The sequence below is a fragment of the Mesoplodon densirostris genome, chromosome 2 (assembly GCF_025265405.1).
Source record: "Mesoplodon densirostris isolate mMesDen1 chromosome 2, mMesDen1 primary haplotype, whole genome shotgun sequence".
In the NCBI taxonomy this organism is placed as follows: Eukaryota; Metazoa; Chordata; class Mammalia; order Artiodactyla; family Ziphiidae; genus Mesoplodon; species Mesoplodon densirostris.
Window position 1 is genome coordinate 100,649,302 of NC_082662.1, and position 18,880 is coordinate 100,668,181.

Below are 18,880 nucleotides of genomic sequence, written 5' to 3' on the forward strand. Positions count from 1 at the left end.
CCTTTGCACAAACTGTTCCTTTTGCCCAGAATACCTCTCTAACTTGTCTGCCTGGTGAGCTTTCCTTCAACCCCCGCTGCCTGATGAACGGCACATCTATCCTTCAGGATCAGCTCAGAAAATCACCCCCCAGTGCTTCAAGGGACTTGAGCTTTGTCTCCTGGTGCAGCTATCTTGGCAGAAGTGCTAGGCTCCAGGGATTAGGAAAAGAGTGACCTGGGCATGGAAGTTTTCTTATAGTTCCATGCATGCTTTAAATCACTTTGATTTGGGATGGGGAGAGAAGAGCATAGAGAAGACAGCTATTGGTCTCTGAATACCAAAAGCTGTTTTTCTCAATTTTTCAGATGTTCTCACGCTCTCCCACATGACAGCCACACTTTGAGCAGCTAAGGCCCTGAAAAATGTCAGTACTGCATGTAATTTTACACCACCTTGTGCTACTTGCATATTTCCTCCTTGGTCAGAGCTACGTGTTTGCATGTGTCTTTCTTCCTGAGGGCAAGTGTTCTGCTTATTTTGTCCCAGTTTTGTATCTCCAGCATCTGGCTGATTCGTATGAGGCGTATTAGGCTATAAAAATCTTTTTTTTTTTTTTTTGGAGCAGAGAAAGGTTTATTGCAAGGCCATGCAAGGAGACAAGGTGCCTCATACCCTAAAAAGCCACAAGCTCCCAGAAGGGTTTCGGCAAAGCATTCTTAAAAGCCAGGTGAGGGAGGTGGGGTCGCAGGTTATGTGATCAGATCGTGGACAATTCTCTAACTGGCTGATGATGAGGGAACAGGGTGGTGTCACAGGGGTTAACTTTATCAGTCCTTAGGCTCCAGGAGGCCTGGCTCTATGTGCTCATGGTCATCAAGTAGTTAACATCTTCCAGTTGGTGGGGGGAAGGGGAGATTTCATATTGTTCTGGAGGCTGGGAAGTCCAAGGTCATGGTGCTGGCAGATTTCATGTCTGATGAGGACCCACTTCCTGGTTCATAGATTGCTGTATTCTCACTGTGTTCTCATGTGACAGAAGGGCAGGCTATAAAAATCTTAGTGCCTTCACTTCTTTCCACATATTCCCACGGATCCTCACATTTGAGGGGGGCACCTTATGTCTATGCTTTTGTTTACATTATTTTCCTTTCCTCTGGGTGCAGAAACTTCCATTGTGAAATCATTGCCTGGGACCATTTGAACCTGAAAATCCATTCCGAGTCTACCTTTTACTCCCACTTCTTCAATTCACAGGAATCCTTCCCCCCTCTAGCTTCCAGGTACATAAGGTGAGGAAAGATTTTCCAAGTAGACAGAACAGCATACAAAGAGGCTGGGGTCCCATCGTGATTTTATCCTGAAGGAGGCCAGCAGGCAGACAACAGTCCAACTGGTTTCTGCGTATGTTACTCTCATACCTTCCCTGGTTATTAAATGGTCTCTTACCTTTATGTTTTATTTTTATGGCACTAAAAATTACGACCAACAGCATTATTACAGTTTTTAACTACTGAGGAAAAAAATTGTATTGACTTGTTTTTAGCTATAGCAATATAATTTATGCCTAGTAACATAACTGCAATATTTGGGCAGGGGAACCATTCAGGAGGTTGTTGTGATAGTTAGGACCTAAAAGGTCCTAAAATAGGACAGATGCTATGGAGACTGGAGAAGAAATATGGATGAGATATTTGGAAGCAAAATTACTTGCCCTCAAGTAATTGTTAGAAAGGGAAGGGACTTTCCTGGCGGTCCAGTGGTTAGGACTCAGTGCTTTCACTGTCTGCCATGGCCCCGGGTTCAATCCCTGGTCAATCCAAATCCCCCCCCCAAAACAGAAAGGGGAGAGGGATAATGGAAGGTGGAGTCAAGAATAATTAATTCCCAGGTTTGGGGTTTAGGGATTAGGTGGATGAAAGAGGTGGGGTACTAAGAGGAAGTCTGGAACCTTTACTGCACACTCCCAACAGGCCCCCTTCTTTCATATGAACAGTTAACATTTTCTCAATGTTTTATAAATTTCTAAGAAAGATGCATGTGAGAATACCTTTCCAGTAGGATTACCTTGCCAAAGTCCTCCTACCTCCTTTGGAATCTGAATCATCACTGTGTGTGTGTGTGTGTGTGTGTGTGTGTGTGTGTGTGTGTAGGGAAGTGTGAGGCTGGTGAGAGATAACGAACAGAATTATGATATAATCTTTAGATTTGTAATTGTGAATATTAGGTTCCAAAAATACTTACATTTGGAGTTATGACTCAGACTTTGTTATAGGAGCTCATTTATTCAATAAATATTGAGCACTTACTCTGTGTCAGATTGTTTTTTCCGATTAGGGATACTGCAGAGAACAAAAGAGAATAGGTCCCTGTCCTCATAGACAGACAACAAACATATGATTTCATCTAGTGATAAGCAGAAAAATAAAGCAGAACAAGGGAATAGAGAGTGATGGGAAAGGCCGGGGAGCTGCCACAATGGGGGATCTATCTCAGATAGAGTGTTCAGGAAAGTCCTCTTTGAAAAGGTGGTATTTGAGCAGAGACCTAAAATAAAGTGGTAAAGACTGTTGTCATCCATGGGATGGTGGTGGGGAGGGATAGGAGCAACACACAGAAAATGTTAAATTTGAGCTATTAGACATAAAGTGCAGGTGTTGAGAAGGGAGATGGATGTACAAGTCTGGAGTTCAGAGGAAGGTCGGAGGTGTAGATACTAATGTGGGAGTTGTCAGTTCAGTTGCTGGTTCCAATTCGATTTGCTTTTATCAGAGCTCAGCGTGTGCCAGGTACTGTGGTAGGGGCTGAGAACGCAGAGATGAAAGCACACAGATATATACCTGGCAACGTGGCCAATCCTAAATCTCGCTGTACTTCGGGAGCTCTCTGCGAGCACAGGAGACAGAGAGTTGGGGCGGGACACGGTGGGGAGCCGGAGGAGTCGACCGCCGAGCCGAAGCTCGGAGGCTGGGAGCGTGACGCACTGGGCTCTTCACAAAGGCAGCATTGTGAGGTCGGCAACGCGGGCGCAGGGCGGGGCAGTGCTCCCACCGTAAGCGCGCGGCGCCCTCTGCAGGCCGCAGGCGGCGACACACCGGTAGCCTCAGCTTTCCTCCCCTCCCTTTTCCCGCCTTCCTCAGGCCACGTTTTTTTTGTTGTTACAGCTCTTTCCGAGTCTTTCTAAGCCTCCGACTTCCGTCCCTTACCCCTCCTCTTGGAGGCCGGGAGTGTCAGTGTCTTCGCAGGAAGACTGCCAATAAAGTTTTTCCCCTTCTCGCTCTCAGGCTCCCCGCCTCGCCCCAAGTACCGCGAGATCCGGCAGCACGGCTAGCATGGCGGCGGCGTTTGAACCCCCGGCGTCCTTAAAGACCGTGGAGAGCACTATGCCGGCGGAGCGCGTGGCCGCGCAGTTCGCGGCTCCGGAGCCAGACCCCAGGCCAGTGCGGAGTCTACGGACGGCTCACGACATCAACGGTCCGCGGACCCGCACCGGGGACGTGCTGCTGGCGGAGCCGGGGGACTTCGAGTCGCTGCTGCTGTCGCGGCCGGTGCTGGAGGGGCTGCGGGCGGTTGGCTTCGAGCGGCCGTCGCCCGTGCAGCTCAAGGCCATACCGCTGGGGCGGTGCGGACTTGGTGAGGGCTGGGGCCCTGGAGGGGCCGGAAGGGCCGCAGGAGGGGGCGGCGGCGGCCAAGCCCGTGGCGAGAGCCGGGAAGGGCCCAGAGCGGCCGTCTTGCAGGGCTCGTCCCGGGGCAAGACGCCGCACGCATGCGAGCCTCAGTTTCCTCCTCTGTCAAACGGAGACGCAGTATTGAATTTGGAGATAGTTGAGGTCCATTCCACGCTGTCAGGTGGTTCTACGTTTGGGAATATAAACGGCAGGAAAGATCCCAGATGAGATCAGCCTGGATTAGGGTAGGCCCTAAATCCAGTGACAAGAGTCCTTATAAGAGAAGGGAGAAAGGCAGAGAAGAAAGCCATGTGAGAATGGAGGCAGAGATTGGAGTTACACAGCTCCAAGCCAAGAAATGTCTCAGTCGTCAGAAGCTGGAAGAGACAGGAAGGATTGTACCATAGAGCCTTAGGAGGGAATGTGGCCCGGCTGATACCTTGATTTCATGTTTCTGGCCTCCAAAACTGAGAAAATAAATTTCTGCTTTCTAAGCCAAAAAAAGAAGAGAAACGGTGGAGGTTCCGGGAGGAAGCCTGTTTCTGGATATGGCCACATGCTTGTTTTAGAGTTAACTTAAAAACGAAGGTGGTTAAGGATGTGATCTCTGGAGGCCTGTCTAGTTCTGGGATTTCATGTTGGTACCTAAGCTTCTTTAGTCAGTCCTGGCTAATGATAATTTTTTTTTTTCCTCCTCAGATTTAATTGTTCAAGCTAAGTCTGGCACTGGGAAAACCTGTGTATTCTCCACCATTGCTTTGGACTCTCTTGTTCTTGAAAACCTAAGTACCCAGGTGAGTTTAGCTCGGAGGACCCAAGGAGAGTATGTTATGTGGATTTACTACAGGTCAGATGAAATACCAGTAGCTCCTCAGAGGTAGAAGTGAATGATCGTGTTAAGACATATGAAAAGTATACAAGTAAAGTAGATATTAAGGCTGTTGAGTGGTGTTGGTGTGGTTAGTGACCAAATACACATTATTAGTGTTAGAAGTTTAGCGATTTCTATTATTACTACGTGTTAAATAAAATGAGTCTCCCACGTGTGTCAATTTTGTCATTACTTGAGAATACAGATAAGGATTCTTTATTCTTTTATTTGCACACTAGATTGTGGTGAGGTTTAGCATTTGACCTGATTCATGGTAATGAGGTGTTTGGCTATTGTAGGCAACTGCATGTGGTTCTTACAGTGAATGTATTATACTGATCTTCCGTCTTCTGGGCTCTCTCAGAGTAGGGTCTAAGAGGACCTTACCCAAATTAACAGGAGATTTGGGTTTGGAGATGATTTCTTCAGCAAAGATTTGTTGAGCCCATGTCATGTTTAAACAGTACGCCAGGCATTGGGGATATAAAGATGAATCAGGTATGACCCTCATAGTCTTACTTTGTGGTTTAGTAGTTACAGCAGGCTGTATTTCAAGTTCTCAGTCATGTATATCTGATGATGACTCTTTAACAGTGTTTTTTAACCCAGATACTCATATCTGGGTTCAAAAACACTGTAAAGCTTTTTGAGTCCTGCCTTATGTATTTATTTTACCGACTTGTTAAAGGTATATTTTATGTTGTTTTTAGATTTTGATCTTGGCTCCTACAAGAGAAATTGCTGTACAGATACATTCTGTTATCACAGCCATTGGAATAAAAATGGAAGGCTTAGAGTGTCATGTGTTTATCGGAGGGACTCCATTATCACAAGACAAAACCAGACTTAAAAAGTGTCATATTGCTGTTGGTTCTCCTGGTAAGATATCAATGCCTGTTAATAACTGGAGCTTTTAAGTAACTGAACACTTCTATATAACAATAAGAATATGGCAATCTTTGATAATTATGATAATTATTTTGAGGATTAAAAATGAAGAGCATTAGATTAGTGAGATATAAACACATGACTGGATTACCAACAGAATTTTTGAAATTTCTGTTTCTAAGGATGTTTAAGAACAAGTATGGGATAGGCTTCTGAGAAGAAGAGGAAGGAGAAGATTTCAGAAAGCCCTTCTAAGCCATGGATTGGGATTATTCTTTGCTTCCGTATTAGTCCTTTGGTCATGAGTCACTCAGAATCATAATCTAGCATTCAGTGCCTTACAAGTCTTTTGACAGGAAGTGTTTATTTTCCATACATATTGGTGATGAAATGTGAGGGAAAAAATAATGGATTTAGGGAGGATCAGAACTCAGGATTTCTAATTTGTGGTTTAATGTGTAAAGAATAATGAGGGTTGGGTCAGGAAAGTCAGCAATTCAACCTGTAAGTAGAATAACAACATTGGCTGAAATTTGCACAGTTTTGGTGCATATGAATATTTGAATATGTTTTTTTCTGGACTTTAGGCAGAATTAAACAACTGATAGAACTTGACTACTTGAATCCAGGCAGTATACGTCTCTTTATTCTTGATGAAGCAGATAAGCTTTTAGAAGAAGGCAGCTTCCAGGAGCAAATAAAGTAAGAAAAATAACTAACTTGACTATTAAAATGGTGCCCCAAAGTATCTGTCTTTTGCTTTTGTAGGTGGTGATTATCATCTGAATAGTTTCCATGGTGTGTGTGTTTTTCTTCTATTTTGCAGTTGGATTTATTCTTCCTTGCCTGCCAGTAAACAGATGTTGGCAGTGTCAGCTACTTACCCTGAATTTTTGGCTAATGCTTTGACAAAGTACATGAGAGAGCCCACTTTTGTAAGACTAAATTCCAGTGATCCGAGTCTCATAGGTGTGTACAGACATTGGATATTTAGTGGGCTGGTTTGTGATATTCTGGAGCTTTCCTTTGCTAAGTTGGCTTTTGCTTTCATATTTGCTATAGAAAATATGTTCATTTTAACAGAAGACTCTTCTTTGTAGGTTTGAAGCAGTACTACAAAGTTGTCAGTTCATACCCTTTGGCCCATAAGATTTTTGAGGAAAAGACTCAGCATTTACAAGAATTGTTCAGCAAAATTCCATTTAATCAAGCCTTAGTCTTTTCTAATTTACACAGCAGGTAATGTACCTTAAAAAGTCATCTGGGGGGCTTCCCTGGTGGCGCAGTGGTTGGCAGTCCGCCTGCCGATGCAGGGGACGCGGGTTCGTGCCCCGGTCCAGGAGGATCCCACATGCCACAGAGCGGCTGGGCCTGTGAGCCATGGCCGCTGAGCCTGCGCGTCTGGAGCCTGTGCTCCGCAACGGGAGAGGCCACGACAGTGAGAGGCCCGCGTACTGCAAAAAAAAAAAAAAGAAAAGTCATCTGGGGAACTTGTGAAATAAAAGGATAGGTGTGGGGCAGTATCTGTAAAGTTATAACCCTCTGTGTTATTTTTCATAGAGCACAACACTTGGCTGATATCCTTTCTTCTAAAGGCTTTCCTGCAGAGTGCATTTCAGGTAAGTTCATCTCTTAACTTTAATCTTTGTTTAGTATCCTGACTTGAAGCTTCTCCAAAGTCAGGAGGAAGAGATACCACTTCCTGAGTTGTCTTGTGAGTGTGAGGTTACACTGAGTCTTCAGAGTAAAAGGAATTTCAGGTTTATTTTTCACTGGGATTTGTCTTTTTAAGAAGTAACATGGTATATACTAAAAAACTAGAAAACTGGAGTTATATCCACAAAGAACTTAATAACTTTACAAAATAGAGTCTGTCTTTATTATCTTAAGATAATCATTGTAAAAAATGCAAAGAATTGCTAACTAAATTGACTTTTACAGTCTTGTGGAAGGCAAAACTAATTCATTTTTGACACAAAGCTAAATTACTACTGTTGACCTAGGAATGAAAGATTTAAAGGAATTTTTGTTAAGTGAGATCCTTTTTAGAGTTTTGATTGCTATCTCAGCTTAGTTTTTAACCTGTTAGCATAAGCTCATTTAGTTGTGGTATATCATGAGATACTGGGGAGACTGTTTTCTCATGGACCAGTATTTGGATGATAGGTCACACTTCAACACCAAATTGGTAAACAGCTGGTTAAAGCAATTTTATTTTCCTAAGAATTGTTAAACCTCATATGGCACTTTGTAGATATAATGTTTTTTTTAATTTTTTAAATTTTTATTATTTATTTATTTATTTTATTAGTCTCTGCTTTACAACAAAGTGAATCAGTCATACATATACATCTGTTCCCACATTTAATTTAATTTAAAAAATTTTTTTTTGCGGTACGCGGGCCTCTCACTGTTGTGGCCTCTCCCGTTGCGGAGCGCAGGCTTAGCGGCCATGGCTCATGGGCCCAGCCGCTCTGTGGCATGTGGGATCTTCCCGGACCGGGGCAAGAACCCATGTCCCCTGCATCGACAGGGGGACTCTCAACCACTGCGCCACCAGGGAAGCCCAGATATAATGTTATATCTGCAGGCATAGCCTAGTCACCATTTAAAATTGAATTTCGAGTTGATTGCCTAACCATATTTTAGAAGATTCTGACTTTAGGTTTTGTTTGTTTGTTTGTTTTTCCTGACTTTAGTTCTTAACCTAGATTTGCATATAAGGACAGAATTAACTTTGGTTGTTAAAGTGTTAAGACTGGCAATTACGGTTTCTGATTTTTGTGGATTTGATAAATGTATGTTCACTTGTTTTTATATGACTTTCTTTCTGGGTCTTTTTAGGCAACATGAATCAGAATCAGCGTCTTGATGCTATGGCTAAACTGAAGCAGTTTCATTGCAGAGTCCTCGTTTCCACAGATTTGGTAAATTTCCTGTTCAGTTTGGGTGACTAATCCATCTGGACGTATGTTCTGTTATCAAATGTACAGATTTCATCTATTATTTTAGGTGGGTGTATCTGACAAGAATACCAGAAGATAATTGTCTTTCCAGTCCTGGGGAATATGCCTTCTTCCTAAAAATGTCTTTTATATTTTTATCTTTATTGTTGAAATTAGTCATTAGAGATGAATTTTCTTTTCCTTTGCTCCTAAATATCCTCCTTGTTCTTAAATATCCTCCTATTCTTAATTTGGCTCTTGGTTATACTGAATAATATAGTGTGCCATGCAATGGCTAATGCACACATACAACTGTTCTCTTCTTCAATTCAAGACTTCCCGTGGAATTGATGCTGAGAACGTGAATCTGGTTGTAAACCTGGATGTACCATTGGATTGGGAGACATATATGCATCGGATTGGCAGAGCTGGCCGTTTTGGTAAAAAAAAAAAAAAGAAAAAGAAAAAAGTTGGGGTGCTTTCTTTAAGGGGAGGAAGCTATAATGTGACAGGTGGACTTGAAGTGTCATATATGTGAAAATGATTTACTACTTAACATTCCTTCTGTGCTTTAGGTACTTTGGGACTGACAGTGACCTACTGCTGTAGGGGAGAAGAAGAAAATATGGTGATGAAAATTGCCCAGAAATGTAAGATCAATCTTCTGCCTTTACCAGGTATATTTTGTCTGTTTCATATTGCTGTAAAAATAATGATGATAGGCCTAAAAAAATAATAGTTAACATAGAGTACTTACGTGTTGGATACTGTTCTAAGTATATATGTTAACTCATGTAATTCTCACCACAATTATGTGAGGTATGTGCTATTATTATCTACCTTTTGTAGATGAGGATATTGAGGCATAGAGAGGTTAAATATTTGTCTAAGGTCTTACAGCTAATAAGTAGCAGGGAGAAGATGGCAAGCTAACAACACATGAAAAATGAAAAATATTTTCCTACTGTATTAACTCCATATTTTACTTTGTAGCCCTGAAATTTGATTTTATTCTTTTATATCAAGGGATGTATTTTACCTCTTATGTTGCTATGAAGGTAATTCTTGCCATATTCTCCTTTGTCACCATGGGGAAGGAATAGTATCTTTAATTTGAACACTGTTCTGAAAATGTTGAAGTGTTTTCTTTTGATTGTAATGAATCATTTATCAAGCTGCTTTTTAAAAAAATTTTATTTATTTATTTTTGGCTGTGTTGGGTCTTTGTTGGGTCTTCGTTGCTGCGTACGGGCTTTCTCTAGTTGCGGTGAGCGGGGGCTGCTCTTCGTTGCGGTGCGCGGGCCTCTCATTGCAGTGGCTTCTCTTGTTACAGTACGTGGGCTCTAGGCACGCGGGCTTCAGTAGTTGTGACACGTGGGCTCAGTAGCTGTGGCTCCTGGAAGTGCCCGCCCAGTTTTTTAGGGTTTCTAAAAAAGTTTTCAAGAGATCATTAATAGTTTCAAACATGCATTGTTTCCAAGACAGCAGTTTTAAAAAGCAACTTGGGGTTTCCCTGGTGGCGCAGTGGTTAGGAATCCACCTGCCAGTGCAGGGGACACGGGTTCGATCCCTGGTCCGGGAAGATCCCACATTCCGCAGAGCAACTAAGCCCATGCGCCACAACTAATGAGCCTGTGCTCTAGAGCCCACGAGCTACAGCTACTGAAGCCCACGAGCCTAGAGCCCGTGCTCCACAATAAGGGAAGCCACTGCAATGAGAAGCCCGTGAGCCACAACGAAGAGTAGCCCCCGTTCACCGCAACTAGGGAAAGCCCGTGCGCGGCAACGAAGATCCAATGCAGCCAGTCAATCAATCAATAAACAAACTTACTAAAAAAAAAAAAAAACCCACAATAACTCCTGGGTGGAAATACGGTTTATTTGCTATACAACTGACCCTTGAACAACAATGGGGGGTTTAGAGGCACTGAGCCTCCATGCAGCATAAATCCCTGTATAGCTTATAGTCAGTCTTCCATCCCTGCCTTTCCACATCCACTGATTCAGCCAACAGCAGATTGTATAGTACTGTTGTACGTATTGGAAAAAATCTGCATATAACTGGACCTGCACAGTTCAGACCTGCAGTTCAGACCCGTGTTATTCAAAGGTCAACTGTATATGTTAATGTATGCATGTTAGTGTGTGTATATATACGTTGTATAGATACATAAATGTATACTTATATAGTGTATACATGACCTTCTGGAAGATGGAATATGTAGTTATTGAATAAATATAACAATGAATATTTTACCAATTTATATTTAACTCCTTTAGTGATTTTTACAAAGCTAGATGAAGCACAGGTTTGGGAGTACTGTGGATTTTAGTAGTTTTGGCTTTGTGATAACTCATTTTCACAGATTTTTTAAATTGCTCTAAGCTTATGTCCTGATTTACAAAATATTTGTTTTTAGAGTAGATGGTCTTTAGGTTCTCTATCAGTTCTAAGACTATATTTTGTTAATTCTCTCTATGTATAAGTCTATTGGTGATCTTTATAGTTATAAATAATGGAAAAAATAAATCGAAAATTGGTACAAGGGAGTTAGGACTTGTGGTAGGACTCAGTATCATAACATCTAGTGATAAAAATAAGATTTGCCTTTGGTTACCGGAAAGTGACATATTTGGATCTTTATGAAAAGTTAACAGAGCCCCGAAATGATGAGAAAATGATATTTATAGTGTTAGATCTATACTGGACTAGGCACTTGTGTGACAACAGACTGTTCGGGTGAGTTGCCTGGAGCAGGATCAGGGGGGAATTGGCCTGAATGATAGGTCTCCGCAAGCAAGGGATGGCACCTTAGTAGGAATCCAAGTTTAGTTAGAGGGTCTGTTCAGTGAAGGATCAAGAGTCCCAGCTGAAGAATCCAGATCTGAGGGAATGAGTAGTGGGTACACTACATGCAACATCACTAGCAGCAACAGACAGGTGAGGTCTTTGTAAAGCAGGGCCTCTGTGTACTTAGTCTGCCTAAGATGAAAATTGGTCACACTCTGGAAAGATCTGAGTGCAGGTGGAAGCAAATTGTCATGCCTGGATGGGATAGGGAATTTAGAGAGTTAGAGCCAGCAAATTTTTTTAAACTTACAAGTGCCATTGGTACCACAGATCTTTTCACAGTCATCTGGCTTTTTTCCCCGTGGAGGTTTTTTTCCTCCACCGTTGAGGGCAGTGATTTTCCCCTGGTAGAATATAGGGTGGCAGATTTACTTGGGTACAGAGTTGCAGTTGTAATATTTCCCAGTTGGTAAGCTTTGGGGAGCACAATCCATTTTCTAATATCTTGTTTTGCTGTTATCAGTAGTGAGATAATGGGGAGGAGTTGGGGAGAGGGAGACGAGGAAGGATGGGAGAATCGCTGTAGAGGCATACCTCACTCCTAGAATAATAAGCTCTTTTCGAGTGAGGGGGTATGGGATGGGTCTTTTATATTTTTGGGCAAATTTCCTTACTGCAAGTTTTGCTTAGGTCTTTTAAAATACTAATATATTAAGCTTCTTAGTATAGTGTTAGTATATTTTGTTTCTTAATCTTATTTGACCATGGAAAGCTTTATTAATCCATTCAGAAAATGCTGGTCTAGAACAGCTCGAGAATTTAATACTTTTTTTATTCCTTTTATGTAGATCCTATTCCTCCTGGTCTGATGGAAGAATGTTTGGATTGGGATGTGGAGGTTGAAGCTGCCATGCATACATATGGCTTAGCAAGTATACCTACACAGACCCTAAAACCAATTCAAAAAATAGAGAGCACCTTTCAAACTCAGAAAGCTCATGGTAACCACATGGCTTCATCTAGAAATACTTCTGTATCTGCACTATCAGTCAAATCAAAAAATAATACCAAACAAAAGCTTCCTGTGAAAAGCCACTCAGAGTGTGGAATTATAGAAAAAGCCATGTCACCAAAAGAACTGGGCTGTGCAGTACAATTGGAAGAGCAAATGAAGAATTCTGTTCAGACCTCTGTTGAAAACTCTGCTAACAGTCAGCACCAAGTCAAAGAAGCTTCTGTGTCACTCCCCAAAATTCCTTGTCTGTCTTCCTTTAAAACCCATCTGCCATGTACTTTGACTTTTGCAGAATTGATGGAGGATTATGAACACTATATTAAAGAGGGGTTAGAGAAACCTGTGGAAGTCATCAGACACTACACAGGTCCTGGGGATCAGACTGTGAATCCTCAAAATGGTTTTGTGAGAAATAGAATTACTGAAGACAGCGTGCAGATATTGGCAAGTAGTAGCCAATCTGGAGACTCTGAGAGTGACAGTGATTCTTACAGTTCAAGGAGTTCTTCCCAGAGCAAAGGAAGTAAGTCATACTTGGAAGGTTCTTCTGATACTCAGCTGAAAGACACGGAATCTATTCCTGTGGGTGGCCATATCTCTTTGGAACAACCTCTGAATGGAAATGACACCCCTCGTCTAGTAGAGTATCAAGAATCACCTGAAATCCAAATAAAGGCAAGGCATAAAGAGGGAGCTAACCATGACCAGAGAGCTAAGCAGAGCCGGAGGACCCTTCGCAGGCGGTCTTCCTATCGATTGCATACAGAACCCCAGGAAGATGGTTGGTATGACCGCCATAGGGAAACACATCCGAGTTTTTCTAACACCTGTCAGGACTATGAGGAGTACTGGAGAGCTTACTACTGGGCGTGGCAGGAATACTATGCTGCTGCTTCTCAGTCGTATTATTGGAATGCTCAGAGGCATCCAAGCTGGATGGCAGCCTATCACATGAATACCATTTATCTACAAGAAATGATGCGTGGCAACCAGTGATTATAGGCTGTACGTCATGCCATCTGGTAATATCAACAAGTGATACCTTTGGATTGCCATCCTTGACCTGTAGTAGAGTGGCATATAGTGGCATTTTTGAGGAACTGGAGAAGTTTTGAGGCTTTCCACTGGGACACATGTAGTTTTCAGATTCTTTTGACCTAAATCAACCTGATTCAGGTCAGATGAATTATCTTCTTTAAAAAAACTTCCTGGATGAGATTCTTGAAAGAAAATTTGGGGGACATAGAGCTAAAGGTCCCAGGGTGCCATTTTCTGTAAGCCGTTCCAAAAAGAAACACTTGAAAAGACATATGCCACTGCTTACTTAAAAGAAATAAAAACAGTTGAGATTTGAAAAATAATGCAAGTTTATGCTGTGGAGTTCTTTCCAAAAGTCTTGGGCTATATTTCCATAGAGGTGTGTTCTTGTAGAAATTTGTAGCATGGTAGATCAGAAAACCCCCTCTCCTTTTAGGTTTAGGCAGGAAGGAATAAACATTGCTTCAGACTTTCCCAAAGGTCCTTGATTTGATGCTGTTTGCTTCCAGTAAAAATATTTATTACCAGTAAACATAGAAACTTAGCCAAGTGTGTTGACATGTTTGTTCATCTTTTGAATATCTTTTGCCTTTAGAATTGTAGAAGCTGTCTGTGTTCTTTGGGTTTTTTTTTTTTTTTGCGGTACGCGGGCCTCTCACTGTTGTGGCCTCTCCCGTTGCGGAGCACAGGCTCCGGACGCGCAGGCTCAGCAGCCATGGCTCACGGACCCAGCCGCTCAGCGGCCATGGCTCACAGGCCCAGCCGCTCCGCGGCATGTGGGATCTTCTCGGACCGGGGCACGAACCCATGTCCCCTGCATCGGCAGGCAGACTCCCAACCACTGCGCCACCACGGAAGCCCTGTCTGTGTTTTTGATGTGCATTAAATAGCTAAGGATCATCAGTGGCTGTCTTGTTTTTGTTTCTCAGGAAAAGGAGCAGCTCTTAATCTTCGTTAATTTTTGGATCCTTTTATGAATCTGATGAAAGCTATAGATTTGTCCCAGAAAATTTCTCACTCTGTATAATCAAGAATTGTATATGTAATTTCAAAGGGTTCATAGACCCTTTGAAGCCCATCAGTGGAACCCAGGTTAAGAACTGCCGTACTCTGCTGGTATGCTAAGGGAAGTTTCTAGCATTTTTCTGAGATGCTGTATCTGTAAATTATGATTTAGATAAATGTAATTGGAAGTTACATATTCTTTAATTTCTTCTCTGTGGCAGTTCTTTTATGAATATACAATTGGTTCCCAAACTTCTCTGTGAATGGATTTGTGGTGAGAACCGAGTAGGAATAGAGAGATGTATTTACTTTTTAAAAGGGAAGGGAAGCTCTCCTTTCCTGTGTGCATACTTGTCTAGGCAATATAAACACTTTCCCCCACGGCTGTCAGCAAACATCCACAGCCATTGTCATTTACTGTCTGACACTCACATAACAGCCCTAAACTGTTTAACTTAGATTCCTGTCATTTGGGTTGCGCAATGATATGCTTTATTTATATGTATCAGTACTGTACATGTATTGCCAAGTTAGAGTGAATTAATTAACACTGTAAATAGCAAATCCATAATTAGGTCCAGAATGTCATTAAAAAGACTTTAATTACATGTTTAAGATCTTGTTGCTGCTATATAATTGAACTTTCCTGGGTTTTTTTTTTTTTTTTTCTACCCTTTCCCCCACAATACAGCCAAGTTCACAGTTTGTCATTGCTAGGGGATTTTAATCAGGATACTCCTGCATCTTAATTAGAGATGAGGGTACCCATTAGTCTTGAAATTAATTGGATTCTCTTTTAGGATTGTCTTGTGATCGCTTTTTTTTTTAATAGAAAAATAAGCTGGAGGTAAGCATGTACATAACATGAAAATAATACTGTTTCATTTTTCATAAGCATTTGCTAGGGAAATTTCAGCAGTTACCTTCCCAAATAAGGGATGTAATTATTGTGGCTGTGGAAGGAATCTGCTGGCATTTGTGTGTTACTGTGTTTGTGTGCAATTTTAATTTGGAATTGTCATTCTAGGTGCATATCCCCTTAATCTTTTGGGGACTATAGATAGCTTTTAGGCACATTCACTTGAGAATGTTTTGTTGTGTAGTAGAAGGAGCAGTTGTCTTGGTTGACTCTGTTACTACCTATTTTTTACTTTGTACTAGTCATTTAACCTCTCGGGGTCCAATTTTCTCCAATAAAAGGAGGCAGTTGGACTAGATTTTTAGGGTCCCTTCTAGTTCTAAGATTTAACTAATACATGACTAGTAAGAGAAGATAATTTCTAGTTAGAGAAAAGAATAATCTTTTTATGAGTATAGAGAGCCTTTATACATTCACTTAATTTGGATGAGGGCTAGTGTGAATTGGTTTAATGTCTGAATTCTAGAATACTAAATCAATACACTTATTACAGCTGTTCAAGTTAGGCTTTAACTTAAATTAGGCTAGCAGTATTATTAACATGTAGAGAAATGTTTGAGAAACCTGTTGCTTTGGATAATTCTGACTTAGAGGATACAAGTTATTTTGGGTAATTAAAAGTAATATTTTCTAAAGTAGTTTAAGTATTGCAATAATAATTGCTAACCTTTTAAACATAACCTAACCTTAAAAAAAAAGTTTAAAGGTAAACTTCAGCCCCTGAATACTAAAAATAATTGAACAGAAATTATAGTAGTTACAGATCAACTCATGAGACAAGGGAGTAGTTTGAGGGGTTTTTTTCTCCCCCAAATATAAATAAACCTATGTTAATCTTAAAAGATAAAATTATATTTTTGATAGTCATAGCTGACATTGGAACTCTGACAAGGTTATTCTCTTGTTTTGGCAGAATATTGTTTTGTGCCGCTGTGAACAAGCACATATATCCCAGTTAACATTTAGTGCTTTGTAATGAAAAAGCACGTTATTGCGCACCACATCTGGTTTCCAGTTACTTTGCTCCAGATTATTTGAGCTGTGAATCTGTAGTGACACCTAGTGGGTGATAAGGATATGAACATTAGTGATTGAAATGAATTTCACAGCCAACTTCTAGGGCCTTCTGGCATCACGCATTGGCCTAAGCCTTCCATTTCTATTTCAGTTTTCATCTATTGGGATCTGGTTGTTGTGGGTAAATCAAAAGAATCCCTGTTGTTCTTGCCAAATTACGGTGAAATATGAAAACGCCTTTTGCTCTCACTACCTAAACTAGAATTATTAAGGTTAGAACAGATCTTAAGGATATCTAATCCAATCCCCTCATTTTTAAGAGGAGAAAACAAACAGGCCAAGAGAGAAGAGACTGATATGAAGCCATATAAATAAGTGATAGAACCTAAGGGCCTCTGTCATCTGATTTCCAAGCTTTCTGCTATACCCTGTATAGCATTTAATTTTGAGTTTTTAGTTTGAGATGTTGGTTTAGATGAAGGGGTGGATATTCAGTGTATTCTCAGCAGAACCAGTGCAGATTAAAAGCATATTTTCTTTCAGTAATACAGGGCTGTGTCTCAAAATAGAGCTGTTGGCAAATGCCAAATGCTTTTCCTGTTAGTGAACCATCCATGACTAAAGCATACAAGCAGGCAAGAACCATCTCAGATGTCATAGAGGAGTTGCTTGCATTGAGGGAGGGCAGGGAAGGGAAGATGAGACTAGCCCTTAAGTACCCTTCTGAGATTCTGTGAGTCTTCTGGCAAGGAAGAAAGTCTCTGTTCAAATATATGGAATCTTAAAAAAAAAAAGGTACTGATAAACCTAGTGGCAGGGCAGGAGTAAAGACAGACATAGAGAATGGACTTGAGGACACCGGGAGGAGGAAGGGGAAGCTGGGACGAAGTGAGAGAGTGGCATGGACATATATACATTACCAATGTGAAATAGATAGCTAGTGGGAAGCAGCCGCATAGCACAGGGAGATCAGCTCGGTGCTTTGTGACCACCTAGAAGGGTGCGATAGGGAGGGTGGGAGGGAGACGCAAGAGGGAGGAGATATGGGGATATATGTATATGTATAGCTGATTCACTTTGTTATACAGCAGAAACTAACACCTCGTAAAGCAATTATACTCCAATAAAGATGTTTAAAAAAAAAAAAACTTCCCCCCAAACAAAATTACCCTATTTTCTAATGTATAGCAGGAGAACTGGTATTAAAATAAACAATCGTAATCATGTTAGGGTTTGCGGCACATAGTTTGTTTAATCCAGATTGGATACATCAGGTACAGCAGTGGCACATGACTCAATACTGTAAATGATATACATTTTAACATATGCACTACAGTTTCAAAAGAAGACGACAGGAAACTCAAGAGTTTTTTTTTTCCCCATAGAAAGTTTTCACATGTTTATCTTCCTGCAGTTTTGTACAGTATTTCTTCTTTGCCATTGTGATGTTGGTAAGCAAAGCCCATTTATTATATGAAAATAGAAAAGAACACACTTGATGTTTTCCACGATAACATTAATGGGGGAGGGTGACCTCTAAGGAAAACATTACATTGGAATGTCTGATTATCAAAAATATACCATCCCTCCCACCACCCAGGTTTGTAAAATAGTCTGTTGGTCCAAGGAGCCCCCCAGGACTTGGGTCAGTGCCCTACACTGGTTAGTGTGACATTATCCAGTGTAGTTAAGTAACCTGCTAAGATAAATATATTCCCACACTTGATGAGAAAAACATAGAACATTCTGAGTAGAAAACAAGACTCAAAAGGAACCCCTTTAAAGCTGTTTCTTTTTCTGATCCACTTTCTCTTAGTTCTAATGATGCTCTTCATGATGTTCTTTGGGCTCCGAGGGTGATGGGTCATAACAACGCTTTTCCTTCAATCATTTTAAAGCGTTGCAAATGCTGAGATTTCATAAGGACATCAGAAAGGGAAAATAAAAGTCTTTTTGGTTCCTGTTTGTCATCGTTACCATGCCAACTAGATTAGAAGGGAAACAAATATTGCCTTAGATTAACAGCATTAGGATCTTTCTGCCTTGTAGTTACCTAGTAATTGAAATGAGGGAACCTGGATCACTAGAATTCATTATTAACCTAAACATCTAGGTTTAGATAAATTTCAACCACTACCTCTGCAAAGTAAAAAAAAAAAAAAAAAAAAAAAATAAGGAAAAAAATCTAGGTACATCTTTCAATGTACTTTCCCTGCCAATATTCTGACAAGTGACATGATCCCGAACTGCAGGAATCATAGTTTGAAAACTGGGTAAAGTCCTCAACATATCCACAAGTTGACTTTTTTAAAATTGTCGATCAGCATTAACTATCCACTTTAATTTCTGTTCAAATTATTTTTCTTAATTTCACTTTTCTACTTGCTGACTTTATACTCCTGTATGACTGTAGACTCATGTGTTCAACTATCATTGAGACTATATAGTCTTTTGAACAGGATTCTATGCAGTTAGTCTTGAGCTTGACACTAGTTATGAAAAGAGGGGATGAAGAAGAAATAGTACAGAGTTTGCTTCTGGAGGTCCTGGTTCAGGGTGGTTTTGAGTATAATGTTTCCTCTCCCTAATCACCAGCCTTGAAATCCAGATATTAAAATATATAAGCAATCCTCAGAGTAATGCAACATGATGTAGAGGAAAAAGTCCTGGGACAAGATGTCTAAGCCCTGGATTGCAAACATAGTTCTGCCACTAACTTGCCATGTGAACTTGAATGTTACTCA

General features: G+C 40.9%; 1 protein-coding gene across 1 annotated transcript; it reads left to right on the forward strand.

Annotated features, from left to right (window-relative positions):
• Window positions 1–3,283: 3,283 nt before the first annotated feature.
• On the forward strand, window positions 3,284–13,753 carry DDX20 (DEAD-box helicase 20). Its single transcript, XM_060090259.1, has 11 exons — window positions 3,284–3,612; window positions 4,347–4,441; window positions 5,229–5,397; window positions 5,994–6,108; window positions 6,233–6,375; window positions 6,507–6,645; window positions 6,967–7,025; window positions 8,251–8,333; window positions 8,686–8,791; window positions 8,927–9,028; window positions 11,991–13,753. The coding sequence occupies exons 1-11, from the start codon at window positions 3,312–3,314 to the stop codon at window positions 13,151–13,153; spliced, it is 2,475 nt and encodes an 824-aa protein (XP_059946242.1). The 5' UTR covers window positions 3,284–3,311; the 3' UTR covers window positions 13,154–13,753.
• The last annotated feature ends 5,127 nt before the right edge of the window (window positions 13,754–18,880 follow it).

Bases quoted from the DNA above. Each gene is read 5' to 3' on its own strand.
- DDX20 (XM_060090259.1), top strand. From the start codon at position 3,312: ATGGCGGCGGCGTTTGAACCCCCGGCGTCCTTAAAGACCGTGGAGAGC. The intron at 5,398-5,993 runs GTAAGATATCAA...TCTGGACTTTAG, and splicing joins TATTGCTGTTGGTTCTCCTG to GCAGAATTAAACAACTGATA. The intron at 9,029-11,990 runs GTATATTTTGTC...CCTTTTATGTAG, and splicing joins CAATCTTCTGCCTTTACCAG to ATCCTATTCCTCCTGGTCTG.